The 24,916-nt window shown below is 42.4% G+C and overlaps 3 protein-coding genes across 27 annotated transcripts in view; 1 reads left to right on the top strand and 2 right to left on the bottom strand.

The window, feature by feature from the left end:
- Positions 1 to 6,223, bottom strand: part of kank4 (KN motif and ankyrin repeat domains 4) — a 42,852-nt gene extending 36,629 nt beyond the window's left edge. For all 5 annotated transcript variants that reach the window (XM_035524436.1, XM_035524435.1, XM_035524439.1 and 2 more), the window contains exon 1: positions 6,051 to 6,223. The gene's annotated coding sequence lies outside the window, so the exon portion shown is untranslated. The remainder of the gene's footprint in view (positions 1 to 6,050) is intronic.
- A 2,052-nt stretch (positions 6,224 to 8,275) lies between these two features.
- Positions 8,276 to 14,774, top strand: usp1 (ubiquitin specific peptidase 1). Of its 2 annotated transcripts, none has more exons than XM_027026696.2 (9): positions 8,276 to 8,427; positions 9,036 to 9,259; positions 9,357 to 9,480; positions 9,601 to 9,702; positions 9,961 to 10,130; positions 10,331 to 11,049; positions 11,430 to 11,594; positions 11,877 to 12,078; positions 12,249 to 14,774. In XM_027026696.2, the coding sequence occupies exons 2-9, from the start codon at positions 9,093 to 9,095 to the stop codon at positions 12,994 to 12,996; spliced, it is 2,397 nt and encodes a 798-aa protein (XP_026882497.2). In that variant the 5' UTR covers positions 8,276 to 8,427; positions 9,036 to 9,092; the 3' UTR covers positions 12,997 to 14,774. The 2 variants fall into 2 exon arrangements, with proteins under 2 accessions (XP_026882497.2, XP_026882498.2); XM_027026697.2 differs by having other exon boundaries at positions 8,349 to 8,427; positions 9,964 to 10,130.
- The window catches only part of dock7 (dedicator of cytokinesis 7), a 41,648-nt gene continuing 30,826 nt past the window's right edge, over positions 14,095 to 24,916 (bottom strand). For 9 of the 20 annotated variants that reach the window (XM_035524620.1, XM_035524622.1, XM_035524621.1 and 6 more), the window contains 16 exons: positions 22,073 to 22,169; positions 21,847 to 21,981; positions 21,568 to 21,720; positions 21,248 to 21,406; positions 21,057 to 21,157; positions 20,670 to 20,862; positions 20,435 to 20,578; positions 20,152 to 20,283; positions 19,444 to 19,458; positions 17,103 to 17,228; positions 16,884 to 16,973; positions 16,385 to 16,621; positions 16,011 to 16,154; positions 15,467 to 15,573; positions 15,217 to 15,384; positions 14,095 to 14,570 (listed from right to left, as the gene is read on the bottom strand). In XM_035524620.1, coding sequence (XP_035380513.1) covers positions 14,528 to 14,570; positions 15,217 to 15,384; positions 15,467 to 15,573; positions 16,011 to 16,154; positions 16,385 to 16,621; positions 16,884 to 16,973; positions 17,103 to 17,228; positions 19,444 to 19,458; positions 20,152 to 20,283; positions 20,435 to 20,578; positions 20,670 to 20,862; positions 21,057 to 21,157; positions 21,248 to 21,406; positions 21,568 to 21,720; positions 21,847 to 21,981; positions 22,073 to 22,169 — 2,044 coding nt within the window. In that variant the 3' untranslated portion in view covers positions 14,095 to 14,527. Of the gene's footprint in view, positions 14,571 to 15,216; positions 15,385 to 15,466; positions 15,574 to 16,010; positions 16,155 to 16,384; positions 16,622 to 16,883; positions 16,974 to 17,102; positions 17,238 to 19,443; positions 19,459 to 20,151; positions 20,284 to 20,434; positions 20,579 to 20,669; positions 20,863 to 21,056; positions 21,158 to 21,247; positions 21,407 to 21,567; positions 21,721 to 21,846; positions 21,982 to 22,072; positions 22,170 to 22,532; positions 22,587 to 24,916 lie in introns of all 20 variants that reach the window. The other 11 variants (XM_035524618.1, XM_035524619.1, XM_035524629.1 and 8 more) reach the window with 2 other exon arrangements.

Here is a 24,916-nt window from a genome sequence, read left to right as displayed (position 1 = left end):
GATGTAGACATGTAAACCTAACATTACGTGAGTGACACATACATTACAGTCATACGCTCAAGTTCAGGATTAACTTAACGCTGAACTAAGACGTTTTTGGATGATAAGTTGATATTTAACAAACACGAAAGGACCATACCACTGTCACCTGTCTAGTGGAAGAAGGTGCTAATGAGGAGTTTATGACTGCAGTAGCACAGATCCCAACCCAGAACCAGACCGGGAGTCAAATTCAGCTTCGCCCGGCTCTGCTGCCATTGTTTGTGTTTTTATCAGTGATTGGTGAGTTGTTTATGTTTATTTTACAATACATTGAAGGCACAAAGCACAGAGGGCACTGACTCTTCTACTGGTTCGTACTTTTTAGATGGCTTGCAAGAATGTGTAACCTGAGGCGCATCAGTTCATTGTTAAATCTAGAAAGGCATCACATCAGATGGGGGTTTCTTTTTTATTAATGACTTCTTACTGTGTCCAACTCTAAGGGGGGTATAAATCATACGAACAGACATAAATAACATGGGGGAAACAAGGGAATAGGACAAAGAGGGAAAAATAAGACGGATAGAGAAGAACAGACAAACGCGAAATGTATATAGAATATTTTTAAATATTAGCTACCTGCACCATTACAGGAATTGTGTGTGTGTGTGTGCGTGTGATATATATATGGGATTTCTAATGAAGTAGTCAATGTAGATGTAGGATAGGGGTTTCTAATTAAAGGGCTGCTGAGTGAATATTCAACAGAACCTTTCAGAAAATTGACTGACTAGGCCCCTGTAACAAATCAACCAAGATGCTTACAAAGAATTATAAATGAACAAATCTTTAGCCATCTTTGTGAGGAAAGTATGAGACATCAAATGACTTAACAGTTCTAAATTCTGCTTAATCTGTATCACTCAGTCAGCAGAATGATTAACTACTGGCCCAATTCAATATAATTTAACATGATACATCACACGCATAGTATTGGCTCATTACCGCAGCCAATGGTAGCAGAGAAGAAAGCCTTGATCCGTCAAAATGAAAAAAAGAACTACAAAACAGGCAAGATTGTAGGTTTAGCTGTTTTCTAAGCCCATACTATTTTATGAACATTGTAAATGAGATACACTACCCCTTATGATTGCATTTCAGTGTACTGCTGTAGGGAGGAGGGTCATGAATACTGCTTACACAAACAAAAATTTGAGATGGTAATAAGGACAACAAACAGCACGGTGCCTGTACCACCAGACTCTCTCTCTACCTCTCTGGAACAGATATCTACATCGGGAGGCCATTGTACTCTGAATTTTAATCCATATAATTATCAACTGACTTTAAAATGTTCAGTTCAATAAGAAATGTTCAAATGTTCAGCATGAGTACAAGTGCACACACTCAGAAACCAAGTAGCCATGCACCGGTGATTGCATGCATGCCAAAGCAAACACACACACACACACACAGACACACACACACACACACACACACACACACACACACAGACACACACACGATATACTGATAGAGAGCAGATGATCTGCTGATATGCTGCACAATTTATCTGCATTCCTTTACAAACTAAAACACCCTCAGCTCACCTACCCACACATTTCCAGTTCATCTATTTCACATTCTTGCTGCCATGTGGAATATTCTTATGGTATCCTTCAGGTTTCACACATACTTTGTGGATAAAAACAAAATTATATTGCTCAACTAGAGACGTGTGAGAGGAAAGAAAATGGCATCCTCTAGTTCTGTGTGAAGAGAGGGCAATAAAAACAGCTGAGGATAGTAAGCAAATTAATCTGAAAAGCAAGCCACAGTTTGTGTGAGTGAAGTTCGACTGAGCCCTTTATGGTCTAATGAGTTTAATCAGTGTCAAAACACATTCGTGCTAGAAGTGACAGAACTTCATGCTGAATCCATCCAAAATTCCATGCCAGAATGAGCAGCACCAACTAATTTCTCATCACACTTTCTACTGGATATTTAAAACAAAATACCCTAGAGTGAAAACCAGATCCTTTCCAAATAGTATGCCAATAAGACATGTGCTTAACACTTCAGCCAAACAAAGCACAGCAGTTCATCACCAGTATGGTGTTTAGTTTTCTGGAACGTCTAAATTGTAAACTGCATTTCATGATGGCCAACATAAACGTCTAATGGTTTGCTGTCAGTGGGTATCCCTGAGGTACTCCTTTTACCTGCACACTAAAAGCATTTGAAGCACCAAATCCTGTCCTGTGAACCTCTGCAGAACACCTTGTTAGCTCACACCATTCTCCTATGACACAAAGAGCAGTCAAAATGACTATCCACAATAAAGATATTTCTTTGTCTTCTGTCTGGCTAAAGTTCTTCTACGTGAAGTTGTTCAGCTTCTCCTTGTTTTCTTAAAGGGGACCTAATATTCATCATTTTCAGTGTTCATAGTTTTATTTTTGGAGTCTACTAGAATAGATTTACATGATTCAGTGTTCCAGAAATATATTATTTTTCTCATACTGTACATCTATTTTACCCTTAATCTGAAACATCCTGTTGGAACTCATATATCTTTAAACTCCCCCATCTTGAGGAGCCCAATCTGCTCTGACAGGTTAGCTTGCCCATTCTGTTCTGATTGGTCAACTGCCAGAGTAGTTCCGCCCCTACACATTCCACCTATCTTGCAGTCTGAAGAGTGCACTTCAAATGATGCAAAATTATTTGTTAGGTTTATCCATGATAATTTATCCAAAGTTTATGACTGAAGAAGGTTTAGACTGAAAATTGGCATACTTTTCTAAAGGCTTTTTAAAATAACTTTTGTGTGTGGTTTCTTTATAGACACAATTTATTTCTTAGTGATACTTTGCCTTAGAATTCATTAGTGTCTAGTGGTTTCCAAGCTGTTCACAGCCTCACAACAGTGGATTGTGACCAATACATTACAGCTTCTAATCATAAATCCTCGACATTTGGTGACTGAAAAAGAAAGCATATTTCAACACAAGTTTAGGGAAAAGTGAGCCTGCAGCTGATTAGTAAGTCTATCATCACACACCAAGATTAGTTGTCAAGTTATTCTTGTTAGCCAATAACTCTAGCTGAACACTGGGTCTACAGCTTAACTACATCTGAACACTCATGGTAGCTAGCATGTTTGGTTTAAACATCACAATCCACAAATAAAAATGTATAATTGCAGGTTGTGGATCTGAACCTTCCTCTGGACCACACAAAGTTGACTGCCCCTTCCTTCAGGAGTATGAGATGTAAAAATCCAGCACTGAATTTGCATAAAACAGTTCTCTAAAAAGCAGTCCTCTGTGAAGTGTAAAAGTAAGATCATTGGAACAGTGGAGTTAACAGTGGTCTTTGTGATTCTACTTTTGGGAGAGCATACAAAAGAGATTTCCCTTCACAACACAGAACACAGCATCTTATCAACAAAATTGAACAAACTCTTCCCAGCCTCCAGAACTTGCAGTGTGCTGCATGAGGGAATGCCAAGTTTGCTGGTAAGTGGGCAATATGGGAAGTGTTACAATATTGCGTCAACTTGTAACAAAGAAAATAGCTGACATTTCAACAAGGCATTTCAGGCAGCTAAGATAAGTGTTTTCTTTGGGAGAGTGTTGCACACTCTGGCATGTACTTTGGGCTTTGTAAGTTTGCAGACCATTTACATGCACAAAAAGCTATACAAAACACTAATAGAAAGAGAAAACTGGAAAAACACAATAGGTTCCCTTTAATAGTCGCAAGATAGATGCATCTAAAGGGTGGGTGTATGATCCAGTTTTCCTGTCTCCGTATTTTGAGAAATGTGCTTTAGCAGGAAACAAATGACAAGGAATCGCCCCCACAGCAACTCACATAACCCCCAAGAGACATCGCATTCCCTACTCCAACAGAAGTTCTGCTCAGTGCCTTAACACCCACTATGGTCTCATTTCCATTCTGGAACAAGAATACATAAAACTGCCTTTGTCCACTTTGTAGAATTGAAAATGCAATTAGCAACGGAGAAGAAAATGAAAGCATATTGTTGTTCACTATGATGTCATTCATAGCATCAGTCCTTCCAATGAGGGCATGTCAGTGAACTGAACCACATGGAACCCCAGTTACAGAGTAACAGGGTATGCTGGCTTTGATGCTACAATAACAATGAGATCCACATGAAGCCTTGCAGGCAGACAGACCTATCCGGTCCCCCCTCTCTCAGACGTGTGGTGGTTTGCTACATAATGGAAGGAAAAGGGAAAACATGCCTAATTCCACAGATGTAAATGATATTCCACACAAAGCCTCTCCATTGGCTTGTGGTCCACAGGTTCATGAAGCCAGATCACACCGATATTATGGACTGTGAAAGCGAAGTAATACTACTTAAGATATAAAACAAAAACAATACAAACTCATTCTTTTCTAACATAATCAAGTTATAATCAATTGAACTGATTGTAATGCTTCTTTATGGCATGTGTTAAACATGGACATCAAAAAGCCAAAACGTACAGATGGTCACTGAACGGGTAAAAGTTGCAGTTTGAGTACCAGTGTGTGCCTTCATCTCATTGGGAGAAAGAATGGGAGGGTTCTGCAATTCCACTTCTGCCCAGATGCCCAAAAGAGATGTGAAGTATACCCAAACAATGCTGCATCACCAAGTTTGGAAAAATGCAGTGAAATATTACTATTAAAGAATTTTAATTTAAAACCATTAAGCCAATCTGGCTCTCCAGACATAAAACTCTCAATGTCCATCTGCATCTAAATGCTGTGACGTAAGCAGTAGTGAGGATCAGAATAAAGGAGTTTGCACAAGTAATTATCAGAGGGCTTTATCGAGTAACATTTCTTTTACTTTAACAGTATATTCTACAACCACTTAGAACCATACCAGAATGTGCTATGTGCACGGAACCTGCTAAATACAATCACGCTAGATAATACCAATGGCATATAGCTAAATATGTGAGCAAAAAGTCTCACATATGGCTAAAAGCATTACAAATGGAATTAGAAAGGAAGGGGAATATTCCTGGTATGTTCAGGATAAGACAGCAGCATAGACGAGCCCAGAATAGTCAGCCGTCACGCTGTGGATAACATCAAAACCCCTGCGTGGCCCCGTGAATCACATGCCTTACAACCATGTGCCCATTAAACTGTTAACCTGGAAGATACAATACATTTGCTTGCAGATATGAACTATGGTCAGACTTTTAGGATTTAATTTAGATTATCCGAATGGCTGATGAAATGTCTCATGGAAAAAATAAAAAAATAAAAATTTCATTAGAATAAAATGGCTGAAAAAAAGTCCATTCCACCACCCGACACCAATTTAGAACCTGTCTGCCTGACATGTTGCTTTTCTCACTGAGCAACCAGCTCCAAAGCTGCTACAGGAAACCCCCTCTGCAGCTCTCCCCTGCACAGTCTCAGGAGAGCAGCGCGATCTCAGTTAGCCCCTCTCCCCTTCCACAGCGCTCTGGATCCAGTGGGCACTGCGGACGGAGCTGTCCATCAGCTAGTGAGCAGCAAAGAGTGTCAACATGTGAGGAAGCAGTCTGGCAAAAATGACGATGACGCTTCCCTAAAGCGTGATGAAAAGCAGCTCTCCCCACAGGGGCGGCCCTTTGCTCTGGCGGCCTGACACGAGAATGGCCAGCTGGTCGACATTACCACAGCCCGGCAGGGGCAGCAACCGAAACACGGTACAGCTAAGCATGAAACAAGATTAAATATGGAGGCTAAATAACATTATGAAAATAGTGAATGAGGCACATGGATAGAAAAAGACAAGGTAGAGACTAGGACTTTAATTATGGCTGTATGGTGAACAGTGTATATGTGTACATATATCAGTGCATGTGTGAGTGTGGTTATCAGTTGGCTGATAACATAAATATACTGTGCAGTCATCCCGATATGTAGCCACAAAAGAATGAATATAAGACAAAGAAAGGAAAGGAAAAGCAATGCAGGGAGGTGACCACAATCAGCAAGGCAGGGAAGAAGCCAAATAACGGAGCAAATAATGTCACCTGCCTAACCTTAGTCTCGGAGGAGCTCTTCTTTTCCAAGCCTGCTGCAGAGGCGAGGCAGACTGTCAGTACAGCGCAGCTCAGAAGTGGATCAGCAGTGCTAGTCGCGTCCCTTCCTTCTCCTTTCGCTTGTACACACACGGCATCTGGAGCTGCAGTACAGTTGTTGTCGAGGAGCATAGAGGGGGATGGACGAGTGTGCTCCCATAACACAAGCACTACACTGTGAAACTGAACACACCCCCTCCCTTAGCATTCACCCAATGGGAGACAGAGGGTTAGCTACACATACATACATACACGTGTGACCACCACTCCCTATACCAGCGCTAGCATACCTAATGCACATTTTGGGGTTAAGAAAACATGGATACGCTGAAGGGAATTTTTGAAGCTCTTGAATTTCAACATAGTGGACTGCCTCTAGAATATAAAGCTGTTGTCCACCTTTTGATATCAGTAATAATTACTCTTAGAATGTGTAAAGGTGACCTGGTCAATAAATATCCTGTAAGAAAGAAGGTTCTACCATTCTACCTAATGAAACGCTGCGCTGGGAGAGTACTAGTTTTGACTGAAAAGGCAGCACACATCTCAGTGGGGGCTGACAGATTCCAGAACATGCCTCTCATTCTTGGAGCATGCTGGTCTATTTCGCTGCATTTCCTCACTCAAACGCTCCATCCCCGGGGCTCAAGACTAGCCAATGCTACTTTGCCTCACACACAGCATATAGAAAGGTCCAGTCTTAAGCAATAGGAAGGGGTGTGTATTTCCAACAGCCATTCTCCCACAAACACAGGCTACGTGATAACATCCGTTTCCTTGAGTCAATGCGTGCACACCTTCCCTCACATCGTATGGAGGCACAATTCACGGCTATCCGTTAACGGTTTGAGGGGGAAAATAATAGGCACACGGTTATTTTTTTTGAGGCGCTGACAAACCAAAAGGTTTCCACTCAGCCCCACGAGTTGTACGAACTGTTAAAAAAGTGTACGAACAGCATTTAAATAATACCATTGCTTAGAATAAAGAAGCAATATTTATAATACGATTCTGCACCCATTACATCTTTTTAATACGTCAGGCTATAAAAGGCGAGTATGCAAATAATCCAAGTGCATGCTTTACACAATACACCATTCGGAGCATGCTTATTACATTCGAGACTAGGGTGAAATATTTCACATCGCAAGATAAAAGAAATGATATCAGCTGGGCTTTACAGGGCCTGTGTCCTGAAGAAACAAATCAACTAGAAAAATCTCTCACGTTACATGATCAAATAAAAGGTACGGGGTTGCAATCTTACTTGCTTCTCTTCACAGGATGCAAGTATTTTTCATGCGAATACTGGGACGTTCGAGAAATAACGTTACAACCCAAGGCGAAGGAGTAATCATTTTCCTCTAATACAATTGCCTATATCAACAAAATACAGACCATTGTAGGCTGTTGCAATTTTACCATTTAAAAACCTTATTAGATTGTTTTCATTCCTTGCGCCTTTGCTACGTCTACGGATGCTGAGTCCCCCTGCTGGAAGGAACACTGCATTCGCCTTATTAGAACATTCATTACATAAAAGCGTAGTGAATATACTTATACCCTTTTACAGCTAAACGGTGTCGACCGTAACCTAGTTCATGACCAAGTACACCGCTTCCACCGTTCCTGCAACACGTTTTATACGGTTTTAAATATGCACTTTGCTTTTAGTTCATAACATACTTTAGGCACAAACAGAACCAGTTACGCCATCAGAGTTCAAACTCGATTAAGGCAAACGGACTCTGTATAAAATGACATCTTTTTTTAAATCAAATCTCAGTCTTCTTTGTGTTAATTAAACCAATGACAAAATAAAATATGGAGAGGAAATAAAAACATCTAAAATGGTTTAAATGTATAACAAATCCTATGCAGAAATAGTAACCTAGAACACAAAACTGCAGACACGAGGATCAAGCGGGGTTTACCCCCGAGTAGATCACGTGGCAACTGGTACGCTGAAATTTTGCCTGCAGAAATTGCATTCACCTTACCTGTTTTATATTTAAACATTTAAAATGGTACATGCCGTGACTACGGCCATGTATTTGAATTCAGAAAATGCAGTTCTAGGGTTTAAAAAAAAAAAAAAAAAAAAAAAAAAAAAAACCTGAAGTCGCTAATCAAGCCAACGCCGTCTTGTCGAGAGCTGACGACGGCCAGTGGGCGTGTAGCTTTTGGAAAAAGCGCCAAGTTCTACGTCCAACTCTGCTCGACGAAGTTGTCCGTCTGTTTACCGTTTACTGTCGAGCCCTTAGACGTGCGGTTGGCACTGCACGAAAAATGTAACCGACGTCGTTTAAGAGTCGTTAGCGCGAACATTGCGCTGCAGGTTCGTAACCATGTTTGATACGCGTACTATTTAGCTAGCAAGCAGCGTGTACCGGTGCTGGTGGTTGGCTAGGTAACCGCTAGGTGAGCTAGCATAGCTAACCCAGTTGGACTGTGTTTGCCAAACGTACCGATGTGTTAACGTCGTGTTAGCTACTTGTATGTCACTACTGACTCTCTCTTGTGAGTATAACCCTGAGATAGATAGATGGCCAGCTTGCACCCATATGGGCTTGTTTAGCCTGGTCAGTGGTGTTGTTAGCTGGCTAATTGCTGACTAGCATATCTTTCTAGTTTATAGGCCCGGTTGGGCAAGTTATTCGGCTATCTAGCTGTCTAACGCTCCCAGTAAAGTCAGATCCGTCGTGACTTTAAGTAACTTTAAGCGCTCGCTGTTTTTTTGGGGTTTTTTTTTGGAGGTTCGTTTTGATAACCGTTAGCCAGGTTGTTAGCCTAAGTTAGCTAGCTAGCTAAACATTGTCTAGGGTTAGCTAACGAATTATTCTAGACTGTTATCATTAGGAAATGTCAGCGGAGACAAACATTTGGCATTGAGTCTTAAATGAATTGCAGTTCTGCTAAAGCTCGATTGCTTTCGCTTTCTCAAAGGATTGGTATTTCAGCCTGATTTCGCTCCCAGTTTTGGCGTGGGCGGGGCAAAAAAAAATGCCCGGCCTAGAGGGCGAGGGAGTCGTGGCTGCGCTCGGAAGCCCCTTCAAAAAGAGCCGCCTCTCACTGAAGTTTTTTCAGAAGAAGGAAGCCAAGAGAGCGCTAGATTTCTCCGAGACTCAGGCTGAGGAGCCCATTGCCGCAGAACCCGAAGAAACCACAAGGTGGTGCTTTTGGAAACTAGTATACAAGCATATACCAAAATTAGTGTTGTAGCTGCTTTGCAGGATATCGTTTGATTTTTGTTGTTGTTGTTTTCAGTTGTGACCACGTTGTCCCAGTGCCTTGTCCCTCATCGATTCCTTGCGGAAAAAGAGAGAGTCTTGTCCCCTTTGTGGGTCTTAACAATCTGGGAAACACTTGCTACCTGAACAGCATTCTTCAGGTTTGTTTGGTTTAATGATTTTAGTTAAAGGCTGTGCATAATTTAGTATTGAGTGATATTGCAAGTATTATTTTTGTTTTTATATGTTTGTGACCACTTGCTGTTTCTTGCACATGGCAGGTCTTGTATTACTGCCCTGGTTTTAAAGATGCTATTAAAACCTTGTATCATTTGTCTAAATTGAAAGACAAACAGAAAGATGATGATGCTAAAAGTAAAGAGGTATGTTTTTCCTGCTATTAATCACAAGTTACTATTGCTATGTAAAAATTTGACTAATTAATTAATAGCAAAATAAAAAGCTATTGTTCAGTGTGCAGTTTCTAAGCATCATGTCTGTCCCCCACTGTGTCAGCACTGTAGTGGGTAAATCTGATAGATGAGGTTCATTGTGAACATGACTTTCATGGCAATTTCAAAATGGTTGCTCTGTCATATTGCATCGTAACCATGTTTAAATGGCACTTGATTTGATCTTAGCAGGGAGACCCTCATGTTGAGTCCATGCGTGTTCAAATGGAACTCCTGAGCAGTTTCTACAGCCTAATCACCTCAGTGGAGCAGCTGCAGTCCAGCTTCCTTTTTAACCCAGAGAAATACAGTGAAGGAGAGCTGGCCACACCACCACGCAAAGTGCTCTATACACTTAGGTACTACTGGCAACTGCTATCACAGGTTTTTGTAGAGAATGAGTGCTATCTTTTTTTTTTTTTTTAATAATTCAAGATGACAAGTAAGATTTATCTTAATACTTACACAAATCTTAGTTTGAATTTACCAAATAACCAAGCAAAAATAGGTAATTATGGATTACAGATGAACAAAACTAAACATCCTATACCTACCGCAGGCAGCTGAATCCCATGTATGAAGGCTTTCTGCAGCATGATGCACAGGAGGTTCTGCAGTGCATTCTTGCATACATCCAGGAGGCCTGTGACACCATTAAAAAAGAACTGAATAGCAACCAAGATAAGCCCAAAAAAAACACTGGAGAGGGTGACTTAATTAGCACAGGAGACAAAAAAGCTGATCTGCTCACAACTACCCAAGAGGAAGAAGAGGGTTCTGACAGCCAGCTGAGTGGGAAAAGAAAAAGTGATACAGAAGCGGGCAACGCCAAGAAAAAGCCCAAGTCTCAGAGCAAACAAAACAAATGTGAAGAAGGGAGCAAGCCTTTTACCCGGTCAAAGAGAAAGTCTTCTGGTGATGTCATGAAAAACCCTGTTGGTGAGCAGAGGACCGAGGGAGAGGGGGAAGAGAAGGAACAAGGCAAGGAGAGAGCAAGCAACACCGAAGAGGTGAAGAGTGAAGGGACCCTGAAAGAAGTGAATAAAAGCAAAAAAAGAGCAAAGCTGAGCTGGCTCAAGTCTTCAGGCAAGCAGCCCAGCATCTTCTCCAAGTTTCGCAGCATGGGTAAAATCAGTTCTCACATTGCGGAAAGAGCCGATGGAAAGGCAGATTACCCCAAGCCCAGTGATGATCAGAGACCTCAGGGCCAGGAGAAGGCTGCCCCTGAAAAGGAGAATCCCACACCCATGACACATCAGTATGGTGCAATGAGAGAAGGTAATTTTTCACACTGCAGTGCTTTTATGGAATATGTCGATAAACATACTTCTGATAATAGTGAGCAGTTTTAATTCCAAACTGAATTTTACACACTTTCTTCTAATACATACTTCTGGGGGATTTGTGTAGATTATGGAGTTTTGACCTGTGCTTATTATGTGGCTTTTAAGGAGCATCATTGTGAAGCCATGGTTTAGATTTTTATTTTTTATATATATATATATATATATATATATATATATATATATATATATATATATATATATATATATATATATATATATATATATATATAATATAAATGCAACTATTCCTATTTAAAAGCTGCAGTGATTAAGTACGAGTTACACCACTCTTTTTCTTCACCAACTAAACAGAACTACATGCCTTGGACATGCTAAAGCAGCTGTTTCAGGGTCAGCTTGTGCTGCGGACACGCTGCCTGGAGTGCGAGTGCTGTACCGAGAGGAGAGAGGACTTTCAAGACATAAGTGTACCAGTCCAAGAGGATGAGACCAGCAGCTCAAATTCCAGTTCAGAAAGTGAGTGGTTTCCATGCATGCTCTTAAACGTGTATCGATTAAAATAAATACGGATATCTCGGTAAGCTTTTAACTAAAAACATCTGTTGCGAGACCAGCGGTCAATCAGCAAAAGTGGCCAGTCTCATAATTAAGCCAAGTCTTAATTACATTTATCACTTGTTGGGGGCCTAAACTATAAATATGTGTCAAAGGGTTAATCAGCATTTGAGAGCATTAGACACAGTACTGAGGGCTTGGAGGAATGTCCCTGTCATCTTCTCAATATTCTCCTTTTCTCAGTTTCTCCAGATCCTAAGCCTGACCTAAAGACGCTAAAGTGGGCCATCTCTCAGTTTGCGTCAGTGGAGCGGATCGTTGGGCCAGATAAGTACTTCTGTGAGACCTGCCGTCACTACACAGAGGCTGAAAGGAGTCTGCTGTTTGACAAGACCCCTGAAGTGGTTACAATTCACCTGAAGTGTTTCTCGGCCAGTGGCTCAGAGTATGATTCTAAAATTCTATTATTATTTACATGAAGTTTGGGTATGATTTAGTATCATGCCTTGCAAACCTAACTCACCAGTACACGGGATGCAGTTACTGAATTACTTGTTCCTGAATAAGTCGTATTCATAAACGCTGTCACTGCTCTCCCACTACCCTTTTCGACAGGCTGGACCCATACGCTGGACTGTCCAAAGTGAACACTCCTCTCCAAACTCCTCTCCAGCTCTCGCTGGAGGAGTGGTGTACACAACCCACTGCCTCAGACCAAGGGCACCAGTACAGGCTTTTTGCTGTAGTCATGCACAGTGGGGTCACCATCAGCAGTGGACATTACACCACCTACATCCGCATGACAGACCTCCATCACACCAACCTCAAGTCCCAGCCTGCGGAGGAAGACGACAGAGACGAGGGCGGAGAGACAAAGAAAGAGGCTTTTGAGCCAGACTACGACGATGGGGAGGTGTCGTTTTGCTTAAGCCGAAGACTGACAAACGCGACTAGTGAAACCGCAGCGGCTGCCGCAGCTAGCAAAGCAGGAGGGAAAAGGCTTTCAGAAGGCGTGGGCCTCTTGGGCGGACAGCGGAGCGTCTCCAGCTACGAGCTTGGCAGCAGCAAACAGTCCGTTTCAGAGAAGCCTGGTTGCTCAAACAGTGCTTCTGTGCAGAATGAAGGCCTGAAAAAAGAGGGAGTGGAAGAGGAGGGAGATGCCAGGAGACAGGAGAGCAAGGTGAGCTTTGACTCAGCTCTGCAGAACCTTGTGCACTACGAGGGGAAGTGGATGCTGTTTGATGACTCGGAGGTGAGGCTCTTCGAGGAAGAGGACTTCCTCAGAGCCTGCTCTCCTGAGACCTGCTCCACCTCCACACCTTATCTCCTCTTCTACAAGAAGATTACAGGAGAAATAAACTGATGGCTTCAGTCCATAACCATGACATTGTATTAGTCACTTCCGTCTGTTATTGAAGATTATTAATGCAGAAGAAAGTTGTGATGGGTTTAATGCGTAATGCACAGAGGTAGACACATGCCATGACAGCCTCTTTTTGAGGGGTTCTCTTTCAGGCATTTGTATATCTTATGTTCCCCTTTCTTTGTAACCAGTCTGACATGAAGGCCACCGACGTTTGGACAGCCCTCACAAAATGCACCTTGCTGGCTGTAGTGTACTTATTGTTTCTGCAATTCAAGCTTTTCGTGTTTGACTGCCTGCTACAATTAGTTTGCTTATGCACTGGTCTTTATTTTTTGGAATTTCTTTTAAAGAACACTTGTATATTTCCTTTTAATCCTGCATTATTGCTTCAGGTTATTTGTGAAGGGTAGTTGAGAGTAAACAAAGCAATGTATTGTTTAATCAAGGGTGGATGTTCTTTGATAAAGCAAGAAAACAAACCCAGCTTGGAGTGTTCCTGCTGCTTGCTGGACTGATTGAAAACAGACCAATTGAGTTTAGATTTGTGTTGTGTGTGCATTGTCTAAGAGTAATGGCATAACTAACCTTTTCAATACCTCATTCCTGTGAAAGCTTTTTTTTTTTTTCTCCTTCTTTTCAATGTGATAATTAGGTATTATGCCACAGAGCTAAACCACTTACCTTTAACTTTTAATAAGCTTGATCCAAGTCCTTGAGCACAAAAACAGCAGATTGACTATTAGATATATAAACAAGTTATATAGATTGGAAGCAGTACTGCACCAAGAGACAGCTGTGTAGCTATTCAGTAGGATGCTCCAAGGAATTAGTCCCTGGTTTCCACTGCAGTCATTGGTGTAAAAGCTGAAGCCATTGTAAAAGCAATAAAACCAGACTTTATATTATTTTATGGAGAAGGAACTACTGACTCCATTAAAGCTGTTGCAGTACATGTGGGGAGAGGGAAATGAATGTAAATGTCCTTGACTTTTCTATTTTTTCCTATTTCTGTAGATTTTCTTATACCTCTATTAAATGTTAGCATCTTTAAAAAGCTAACTAGTATTGCTGTTGACTACATTAAAATAAAACACATTGCATTAAAATATTTATTTAATAAAATACTTAAAGGTAAACAAAAGCTACATAAAAATTCAAGAATGTTTAAAACATTTCAATAAGAAGTGTAACCAAAAAAGATAGTGGTACCTTTTTTTGCATGTTTTTCATTCGGATTAAATAGTAAACTTTCAAAGTTGTACCATGTGTTGTAAAATGCATTAGGACAAAAAAAAAAAAAAAAAAAGTGCACACAGGATATTGAATACAGTTTTGACACATATGCTTTCAATCTGAATGACGAACAGGCCCTTTTTGTAAATGCATACAAAATTGGAATGACATTCCATCTCAACACTTTAGCTTTTTCACTTTGTGGGAAACACTGATTTTTTTTTTTTTTTAATGATCATTGAATATTTACAAACAAATAAATAAAAATCAGGGTCTCTTTAGAATTTCCTCTTCTTCACATTTCAAATTTCCGAAGGCTCATTCTGCTGAAGGAGTCCCTGGGGGGGAGGGGGTAAATAGACATTTCTGAATAGGACAAATTACAATGATCAGATTTATAGTCCGATCTATACCTATGCCTGATAAATGGTACACTCAACATTGATCAAATACTACAGTAAGCACTAAATTATTTGGATATGGATACCTTTTCAAGCTGTCCGTTTGCTGCTTGTCAAAATAAAGGTTTATCAGACACAGTACACGATGCAAGAATGGGTTTGTTATTAACTTATGATGTAAAAGGAAAAATATTTATCCAGTCAAGATTTCCAGTGTAATCTACATTAATTATTAAGTGATATGACCATTATTTTCCAGTTGTGGCTTGTTGCACAAGTGAAACTCTTGAGCTTCAGAGTCGTAAACACTAAGCATGATGCAGTTTTTGTGGTCATCATTTCATGGAACCTGGGAGTCTAATCAGATTTCGTGTCTGCAAACCCTTCAAAAGTGGACACGCCTTTCTTTTTGCCACCATCAACTTGTCATTTTGGATTTTTTTTAAACGCCCCTGGCCCCTAAGGTCTGCTTCCCTTTAGTTTCCCGGATTCTTTTTTTTTTAAATTACCGCATATAGTACATGTTGCCATAAAACCTTGCAAAGAGAGTGTGTCCAGCTGCTGTTTGGAACTGCCTGCTCACCTATGAGAGTTGACCTGGAGCACAGGTTTGTAGAGTTGGGGAATCTTCCGGTTAATAAGAGGCTGAAGAGCTTCCTTCAACCTGTGGTAATTCCGCTCCAGCTCCCTCTGGTACTCCTTTTGATCGGGACCTATCAAACTCTTATTTTTGCGAAGGGCATCTTCACATCTAATTATGGCAGGATAGAATAATGGTGATTAAAAAGTACCCAAAGGCAACAAAAACAAAAGACGGAAATTATTGTTTTTACCTCTTGGTAAAGTCTTTAAAGCAAAGCCTCAGTTTATTATGGTGCCTATAGAGTTTAGGATCACTTGGAATCTCAGACAGGAACACCTGGGCAACCTCAAGTGGACCCTGTGGAGAAACATGAAGCAAGTAAGTGATTCTTACAGGTTTTGCATCAGGACATCAAAATCCACACACTGGTAAATCTGAGTGACAATATGTAGTAACGGTTTCTAGTTGGAATGGTATCCAACATCCAGGTATTCGAAACTGACCTTTTCCAATCAAAATCACACTGCAAAAATAATCTGAGCAGTTTCACACACCCATGGGTGCATCTTGGCCACACGTTTGAATACATTTTGCATCAGAAAAATGCAATTCTCAGCAGCAGAGCAAAGAACTGTACTCGAGTTCAGTTCCAAGAGAACTGTTAGCACAGGTAGAAATGCAGCCTGCAACACTGGCTTGCAATCATTTAGCGAGCAACACGGCCAGTAAACGCACTCGGCGTGAAAGCCACCTCATCCGTCCCTTGCTGAGTGAACGCGTGCTTTGCCCGTCACCTGGTTGACAGTGGTGCCCACAGAGCCCTGCAGCACCATCTGGAGCATCTTGGCGTCTGCCGGGTCCTGGTGCGTAGCAAAGGCCAGCTCCTGGGTTTTCTTTTGCATGTCCTCAATGGCCACCTCAATGGGCATGGAGATGATCTGAGCACAAAAAAATAGCTCGTTTAGACAACCTGTACTGCATTTTTCCTTCTTTGGCGCAACTTTCTGGTGAGGGGCCAGAAGTCATTTTTATTTTGTGACTACCCTTTGCTTCAGAGCAGTCTTAAGCACTCTGCACCACGCATGGATTCTACAGAAGTATGTGCGTTCTGCTGACAAAATTCAAGCTTTGTTTCACAAAGAGGAAAGCCCTGCTGTATTCCGGTTACCTCCTCCTTGTGTATGATGTTAATGCGGGTCTTGATGTATGGGAAGGCATGGCTGGTGGTGAGGATGGTCTTGCGCTTGTATTGCTCGTGCAGGTCACCGTGTGCCCGGCCGTCCAGCGTGAATGGCGTGCAGTAAACAAAGCGCCGCAGGTTGTAGTTCTTGTCAAAGTACGTGATGCGATCTTTCATCTCGTACGTGTCAAAGTAGGGTTCCACGTAAGTGATTTGAATGAAAGCCTGTCCCGGAATAGCACAGTCACTTCAGATTATTTATTTATTTTTTGTAAAAGACACACGCGCGCACACACACACACACACACACACACACACACACACACACACACACACACACACACACACACACACACACACACACACACACACACACACACACACACACACACACACACACACACACACACACGAAAGACTTGTGCCGTATGCTAGATTTATTACTTCCTCAGTCATGGACCAACTCAAATATAAATTAACTAGCTACCTTATTTGGATCCAGTTTACATTTGTCCACTGGATTGGAATCCTTTATGACTTCAACTTGATCTTCCCCAAATCTCTCACCATAGAAACCCTAAAAATAGCAATATACAGTTTGTGGGGCAGTGTGTGTTGATACATACATACATACATACATACATACATACATACATACAAGAACACAAACACAGAGTTAACTGGATAGCTTCAATTAACTGTGTACCTCAAGCCGATGCGAGATTTCAGCCAGCTTGGTGATGGCTGGCTCTTTGTACACAAACTCTTGCTCATCCAGGTCACCAAATTTAGAACCATAAAACCCAACTCTGAAGTAAGTACCAAACATCCGCTTTCCATCCTACAACAAACAAAGTCACCTTTCTTAGCATCACTCCAACTACATACCTACAGAAGAAGTGTCAACATTATTACCTTTTTTAAAGCTTTTGGTTTTTAATAACATTACTAAAGAATCATTTTTATGGCATTGCAAGATTACTATAGTAACTCTGAAGTACTTGGTTTAACGTGAACTTGACAGGAAAAAAAGTTCATGTTGACTTGGCAATAAGTTATTAGATTAAAACAGCAATGTAAACACTCCCTGGTAAATGAATACATGTAAGCATTTAGTGAGACGGCCTGCAAACGCAATACAGCAGAGATGCAATAATGAGCTGAGAAGAAACAGGCACACAGTAAAGCAATCCTAAAACGTTCAGCATGCAGTCTGATCACTACTCTATGTTGCCATGTATACTGAATTGTTAGATATTTTCAAAAGGTGAACATGTGGAACAAACTGTAAATGAAACATGGCATCAGGTCTGCTGCCAAACACTGCTAGAGTTAGACAATAAATAAATAAATAATTAAATTAATCAAATCAACCACACTTGTCTTAGAACAGATCTGAGCAGAGTGAGACTAAAAGTGAGTCTGTGATTCGAACTGCTACATACATAGTAAACAGAATAACGTTACCACAAAATAGAAAGAGCAGACTAGAAGAGAAAAGGCTTGCACAAGACTCTGTATGATGGTTCGTCTGAATGGCCTCCACCTCCTTCAGACCAAACCAGTTTAGTCTTAGCTATTGGCTCGGCCCAGCACGACTCAGTGCGATGGTAAGCATGGAGAGGAGCCAGGGAGCCAGTGTGCTCGGGTGGCATACAGACAAGACGTCTGCAGTGAAGAGTAGGAGTGGGTGACATTTTGTGTGCCAATCAAATGCAACTCCATACTGAGCCAAAAGCAGGCCTACCTTCCATGGACTGGATGAAAATACTGACAATTCACTGTGTGCCTAAAAAACATGAGTGGCTCAGCTGTCCGAAGCGCCCCAGCCCAGCTCTGGTTCATTGCAGTCAGTACTCTCATTATCAAAGCAAAAGGAATAAACCCTAAAACTAGAAACTTACCACAAGACACAACAATTAAAGTAGGAAGAGGAGGGGTCAGCAACCAGGGCAACGGGGAAAAAAGGAGAGAACAAAAAAAAACACATTTAATCAGGGAACCAGAAACCTTGCCAACATACAAACAAAAACAAAACCCCACACACAGACACAAACAGAAAACAAAAACAGCAATATGACTGAACACAATAACTCAATTCCAACATAAACAGAGACAAAACACGGAAGAACCCCCAACATTGCACACATGCATTGAGGTAGGAGGGAGAAAAACAGAAGAGCAGGAGGGAGGAGTGGTGACAGGCCTCCCCGTCACCCCACAACGCAAGCAGTTATGGGAAAGGACGGCTTCATGCTATGCAGTCCATTTAGGAGGAAATGGCTGGTTTGTATCATGCAGTAAACAATTAGAGAAATAAGCCACACACGACAATTCAGACACAAAAACTATAACTCAGGGGTCGATTTAGTTCTAGTTAAAAAGCAAGCGGCTAGCTCTGCTGAATTCCAGAAACATCCTGAAAGAGCACGCTAACTGATCTTTGTGAGATCTTGCACCCAGAGAAGAGAGAAAAAAAAAAAATGTGGAATGTATTCAACTACTATAAATTAAGAGTTCAAACAGGCTGGACAGAATATTCCCAATTCAGTATCCAATCTTCACTTGGTGGTGGGTATTGTTTAGGCTGTCAGTAATAAATCGAACCCTGTGCATTGTGATGACTCGCGTCGAGGCCAGTGCTAATGGAAGACAGAAGCAGACGGAGAATAAATGAGGACGATGAGGCAAATTAAGTGATGCATTCCTCAACAACTCATCATTAGTGTAACATGGCGGATCCCATGCATGTCCTGCCAAAATCAGCAATGTTAACAGCACTGCCTCTCCTCGGGCGAGAAAGGAACTGAGAGAGAAAACGATGAAGAAAAAAGAGAAAACGGTAACGAGGGGACGAGGTTGCTGCCGGCAACACGCGCCGACAGCGGTCCCACGGGCGGAGAATGAAGGGGTGGACAGAGTAACAAAAAAAAAAAAATGTCCATAAAAAAGGTTAATGGATCGAATTCACAGCAGAGAGTGCCAGGATAATACGCCCACAGCTTGCACACGTGGGCTAAGCATTAACCATGAGGTTCGCCACCTACCTCCCAGCCAGTGCTCTGTATGACAGAAAGGATACAGGACAAATCAACAAACAAACAGACACAGTCAAACCCTGCAGAAGCTCAACACGGCTCTCCGCTATGGGCAGTCACGGATATACTTTCCCATAGGACATTATTCACAACACCCCATGCAACACCCCTCCAGCTGTGCCTGCACGCAAGGCCTACTGAACGCGGTCATGGGAAGCACCGTTCCACACTTGGGAACAAGTTCCTACACATGCAAAGCACCTTTCATTTAACACCTGAGTGTGTTAAATATCAGCTGTGGGTGCCAGTGGAAAAGGCATCGCAGGCAGAAGTGTACTTTTACAGTGCGCCTCAGTGAGAATGAGAATGTGTCACATTCATATCCAACCACGATGTTTAATTCCTTAAGCACGTGTAATTCTTTAATTGACTACACAGTCTGGAAACAGGTTAAACATTCAAGTGCACTGTTGTGTACATAACCATCTTTTCCCGTGTGTAAGTGTACGTATGTACAGACAGGAGACAGAATGAATAAGCTCAAACATACAGTGAATTTGGTAGATGTGGGTCATTAATAATATCTCAATCCAAAGCCCTAATGTCATCTGTGACAGCCAGCCAGTTCATTGACCAACAAGGGTTAAAACCAACAATGGTCCCACTAGCACTGCCACAGAACAATCAGACAATCAATCAGACAGTCTGAGCATTTACCTGGTGCACGATTTTGCCAAAGGCTTCTTGCAGTTTACCATGAATGGTGGCCAGCTTCTTAGCGTCCCTGTTGGCTTCGTGAATGGGGATGAGCACTTTGTAGACTTCGTTCACCGCTTCATACATGCCAGCCTGCAGCCAGAGCGAGTGAGTGAAACCAAGGTCACTTAAATGTAGCCCACCAACATGAATCATTGCCTGCTGGGAACTGCAGTATTTCTTTAGTAAGCCACCTGCGCAGTGCTCATTAGGGCTCGAAAAACCCGCACTGCGTCTTCCTCACCATGGAGAAAGAAGCTGCAGCTTGTTCAAGCAGCCCCACCAGGCCAGCCTCGGTGAAGTACTTCCCTGAGCAGATGCCCTCCTCATCTGGCGAGACCACGTCATCAGACACGGCGGACTCCTCCAGCACGTTGGATGAAATGTTCTGAGGCCAAGGAAAGAGAGAGACGTGGATAAACGCGAGTCGTTTCTAAAGAAAACCAGCACGGATCGGTGACTGCGGATAGACCGGGTACCTGGAACGTGACACAGCCCACAGGCAGGTATTTGCGGTCCTCCAGCATACTGAGGTACTCTGCCACCAGGGCGGCGCTATGGACCAGGCACTGGGCCGCCTCTGCGTGGTTATTCCTTTCAGAGTGCTTCCCTGCCATGTTCTGCAGCCACGTCAGACGCAGGTCAGGAGACGTCTGATAGCCCTTAGCAATTCTACGTTTCAAAGAGACACTTGACTGTTATGGTATGTACGTGTAGATGACTTTTTTTTTTTTAATTTACATTGTTTTATGACAAACTCAGTTATTTGCAAATTGTCTGCATTACAACACACAAAGAAGCTCAAAAATTAGGACTAAAAGTTACTGTGTGTTCTTTTTAGCACTAAAGAAGTCTGTAATCTGTACCTATACATTAAGTCAATAAGCATCTCTGGATCCTCTTGATGTTCCTTCATTTTTACTGTGTCTGATAAAATCATATGTAGGTTAAAAACCAGGTCTTGCACCTGAAATGGGGAAAAAATTAAAAATTAATAATTGTCAAATAAAACCATAGATAAAGAACATCTCAGATTCAAAGGCAGTCTGGGACTGACCTGGTCAGGAAAGGTGGTCTCTCGGAGCTCTAGGTCCTCCTCAGCGTAGGTCAGGATGGTTTTGAGTGAACGTCGCAGGAACTCCTCGTTGAAGTTCTGGGATGTGCCCACCAAAGACGACAGGGACATAGTCACCTGCATTTTCACTCGGGCAAAATTCTGCAGGCGCAGACAGGACACCCACACATACACACAAATGTGTCATACTGTCTCTCTGTCTGCCCGAGGAGAACACCTACATCAACTCTTACAGCCCAAGATAAAAATTTATTTTAGAGAATGAAAAAAACGAGCACTTGAAGTGTGTTTGCGGAACTCACGTTCCCGATCTCAAAGTTCTGCCGCATGAGCAGGTAAAGGGAGGCGCCGGCATGAGAGCGGATGGTGCTGATGCAGCTGCTACAGTTGCGGAGCAGACGGAGGCACAGGTCAGCACACTGCTCCGTCTCCTCTTCGAACAGCAGCTCGGGGAACTGCGCAGAAACAAACCAGTTAAGCAACACGCAAAGCTTTTAGGGGTTTTGTATGTAATGGCTCACAAAATGTGTCCTCCGAGAACCGGTGAAAAAGACCAGGCCACCGTGTGAGCACGTGCTCACCTTTGAGACGAGAGCTCTCTGCGTGGCAAAGCAGTGCTGCAGATAGAGGGCGCTCTGGTTGCACGCCATACTATGAAGCAGGACTTTGAGGACTCCTCCCAGAATGCTCTCCTTTGACTCGGTCACAGACACGGTCTAAACAGAAAGTAGCGATTGAACAGAACCATGTTTAATGCCCACTTGAACCATCCATGAAAGAGTGTGGTTCAGCTTTTGAAATATTTACCTGCACTATGATTTCCAGAGTGTCCAAGATGACGAGGTTGGCCTCGGTTGCCAGATTGCCATCTATAAGTGCCTCATGCTCGAGCTCAGCCCTGGTTCTGCCAAAGTGAAAAGGGCACTTTTAGAACTGTTTTACGTTACATTTACGATAAAGTGAAGGCGCCCCTTGAATGCAATAGCGTGTTCTGCACAGACATTCAAGTGATTATACGAAGGCTATGTCTGTGTGTTCACAGGTCCAGGGACATTAAAAGTAGCCCTCTGTACCTAATGTTCAAGTGTACACAGCATACACGTAGCAAGCACAGGAGATGTCTCAAACAATTCTAAGCTGCTTCCAATTAATTTCAAAGCAGACAAGGCAACCTGTCCCTTTGAGATGCTTTATGCATGCCTTCCAGTGAAGATGTACAAAGGGCCCGTGAGAGGATTTTATACAAACATCTACTGAACTTACAGACCTAACTACTAAGGGATCCTGGCTTCTCCTATTGCACAGTACGGTTTCCTTAAACCTGCACAGCACACCACTCATTTAAAAAGAGGCCACACACACACACACACACGTCAGTATGGGACGAACCGCACCAGGGCCTCGCAGACACAGTGCTGCGAGGGGTGTAGCAGCTGCCACCCCTAGCACAGGGACCCGTGTTAAAAAGGGGACCGCCGTGGGCGCCGGTTAAACAGGAGTTTGGGGAGAACTCTTGAGGCTGATGCGGTGTGCCATAAGCAGGAGGATGTACAGCTATGCATGTTCGAGCTGCCTTCCAACTCCAGCAGCTCACAATGGCTTTGTCTACAAAGAGCTCAAATAAAGCTGCCTGTCTGCCGGCAGGGGTATCCTCGTCTGGCCAGGTCAAGCATGGTCTCTTATTAGGCCCGGCTAGTAGAAAAACGGGCGTGTTATTGAAGCGGCAAATGTCAAGGACGTCGCTGTAGTTCATGCACATAAAGTGCTGAAATATATTGTTGTAAAACTTAACAGATGGCTTATTTTAGTAAATAAATAAGGCGATGTTTAGGTAGCCCTTGACGCATTTGATTTTGGAGGCACTACTCCAGAATGCTCATCACAAATCGAAACAAGATTAATTCAGTCATACTTGTTACAGTTTTCAAAGTACTGCCACAAATGTGAGATTCGTGTTCATCTTGTTCTTTGTTGCTGTAGGCAGTATGAACACCATTTGGTACAGGCAGTACACCTGGACAATGCGTTTTAGACCAAAATGGAACAAATAATATAGAATTAAAAATCACTTGTAACCACATGAAACAGAACAACAAAGCTACACAACTCGCTGCTCTTACCGGATTGGTAGGCATACCAATGTGTTCATTTGCATCAAAAGGTGCTTATTTTCATCACTGCTGGTGAACATGAGCCCTTAGTAACACATGAAGACCAAGCAATGGCAAAAGCAAAGCATCAAAAAGTATCAAAATCGAAAAAAGAAAATCCAAAAAGGTGTGAAATTTCACAGCTACTTTTGTAAAATGACTAAAAACACACATCTCTCTTTCTAGACAAAGCCACTGCAACCGTGGTTTCTCTAGGCTTTTAGACACCGCTCCAATTACAAGGAGGAACTAGCTTACAGCTAGATTTGAGGGTAGAATCAGGAAGCATCAGCACAAGGAAAGTTAGGGGGCAGGTTATAGACTCGCTCACACAGACATCCCGACTAACGCCCAATCATTTGAAAACGAGCCTCGGTAGTTAACAGAGGTCACGACAGGTCGAGGTGGTTTTCCAATCCCGCTGACTGAACAACCAGCCGTGTGCTTTGATTCAGGGCTCAGCAGTTCAAGAACCCTACTGTGTAAAGCTTCTCAACACGATATTCACAGCATGATCTACCTGACTCAGTAATCACATCTGTGATGTTCCCATCTGTTGCATCACCACCATAAACACAAAACAATCAATTACTCCAAGCCTCCAACAGACGGATGGACCAGTATTACACCATCTGTATTACTGTTTCTAAAATGCTACACAGAAATTGGGTTATAAACCACAGAACACTCAGACACCCAAGCAGAATGAAACATTTATCAGGGCCCAACATGCTAACAGACATGCCTCTTAAAACAACAGGGCATTTTGTCTAGGATAATACTATACTGTATTATGGTGGTCTAAAATGACAGATAAATACAGATAAAATGGGGGGGGGGGAAATCTACTACTAAGATGGGGCAAAAAAGGCTTTATTTATTGGTAATAACTGCACTATTCCAGATACTGTAAGATCATGTTGAACCATCTAAGAACTGCTATTGCTAGCTTGCTGATTTCTTCTCATGTGGGGTGTGAACCAGGAGATTTTAGACAGGCATAAGAGGACAATCTGATTTATTTTGTAACGATCCTTGATGATCATAAACTTCATATAATCCTACACCCTGGGCACTAGCAGAGTCGCACGGCCGCACTGCAGAAGCCGAGTACAGAGGCATGTCGGAGATTTGCAGAGCATTAGATAAACTACACAAACATGTCCGCCACAGGAACGTCTGCCACAGCCTATGGCTATACATCGTAAAGCAGCGCCTTTGACCCAGTCAAAAGAGCCAAGCCTAGATCATATTACCCCAGAGGGAGATCTCTCTTTATGCTGGTTGATAAGGACAAAGGCCCACCACCCAAGCAGACAAAAGCCACACCAATCCCCAAGCACACTGAAGCCCCTGACAGCAGTTATAGAGGCACAACAGTCCAACACCAAACTGACCACTCCAAGCACCAGTATGTAAGAGCAGGGGAGAGGAAGGAGGGAAGGAGGAAACCCTTCCGGGGCAGGGTAGCAGAGGGGGTCGTTTTAAAGCACAGCACACT

This window comes from Electrophorus electricus, chromosome 3, assembly GCF_013358815.1.
Source record: "Electrophorus electricus isolate fEleEle1 chromosome 3, fEleEle1.pri, whole genome shotgun sequence".
Taxonomy (NCBI): Eukaryota; Metazoa; Chordata; class Actinopteri; order Gymnotiformes; family Gymnotidae; genus Electrophorus; species Electrophorus electricus.
The sequence above is the reverse complement of the archived record's forward strand: the minus strand, read 5'-3'. Positions and strand labels throughout refer to the sequence as shown.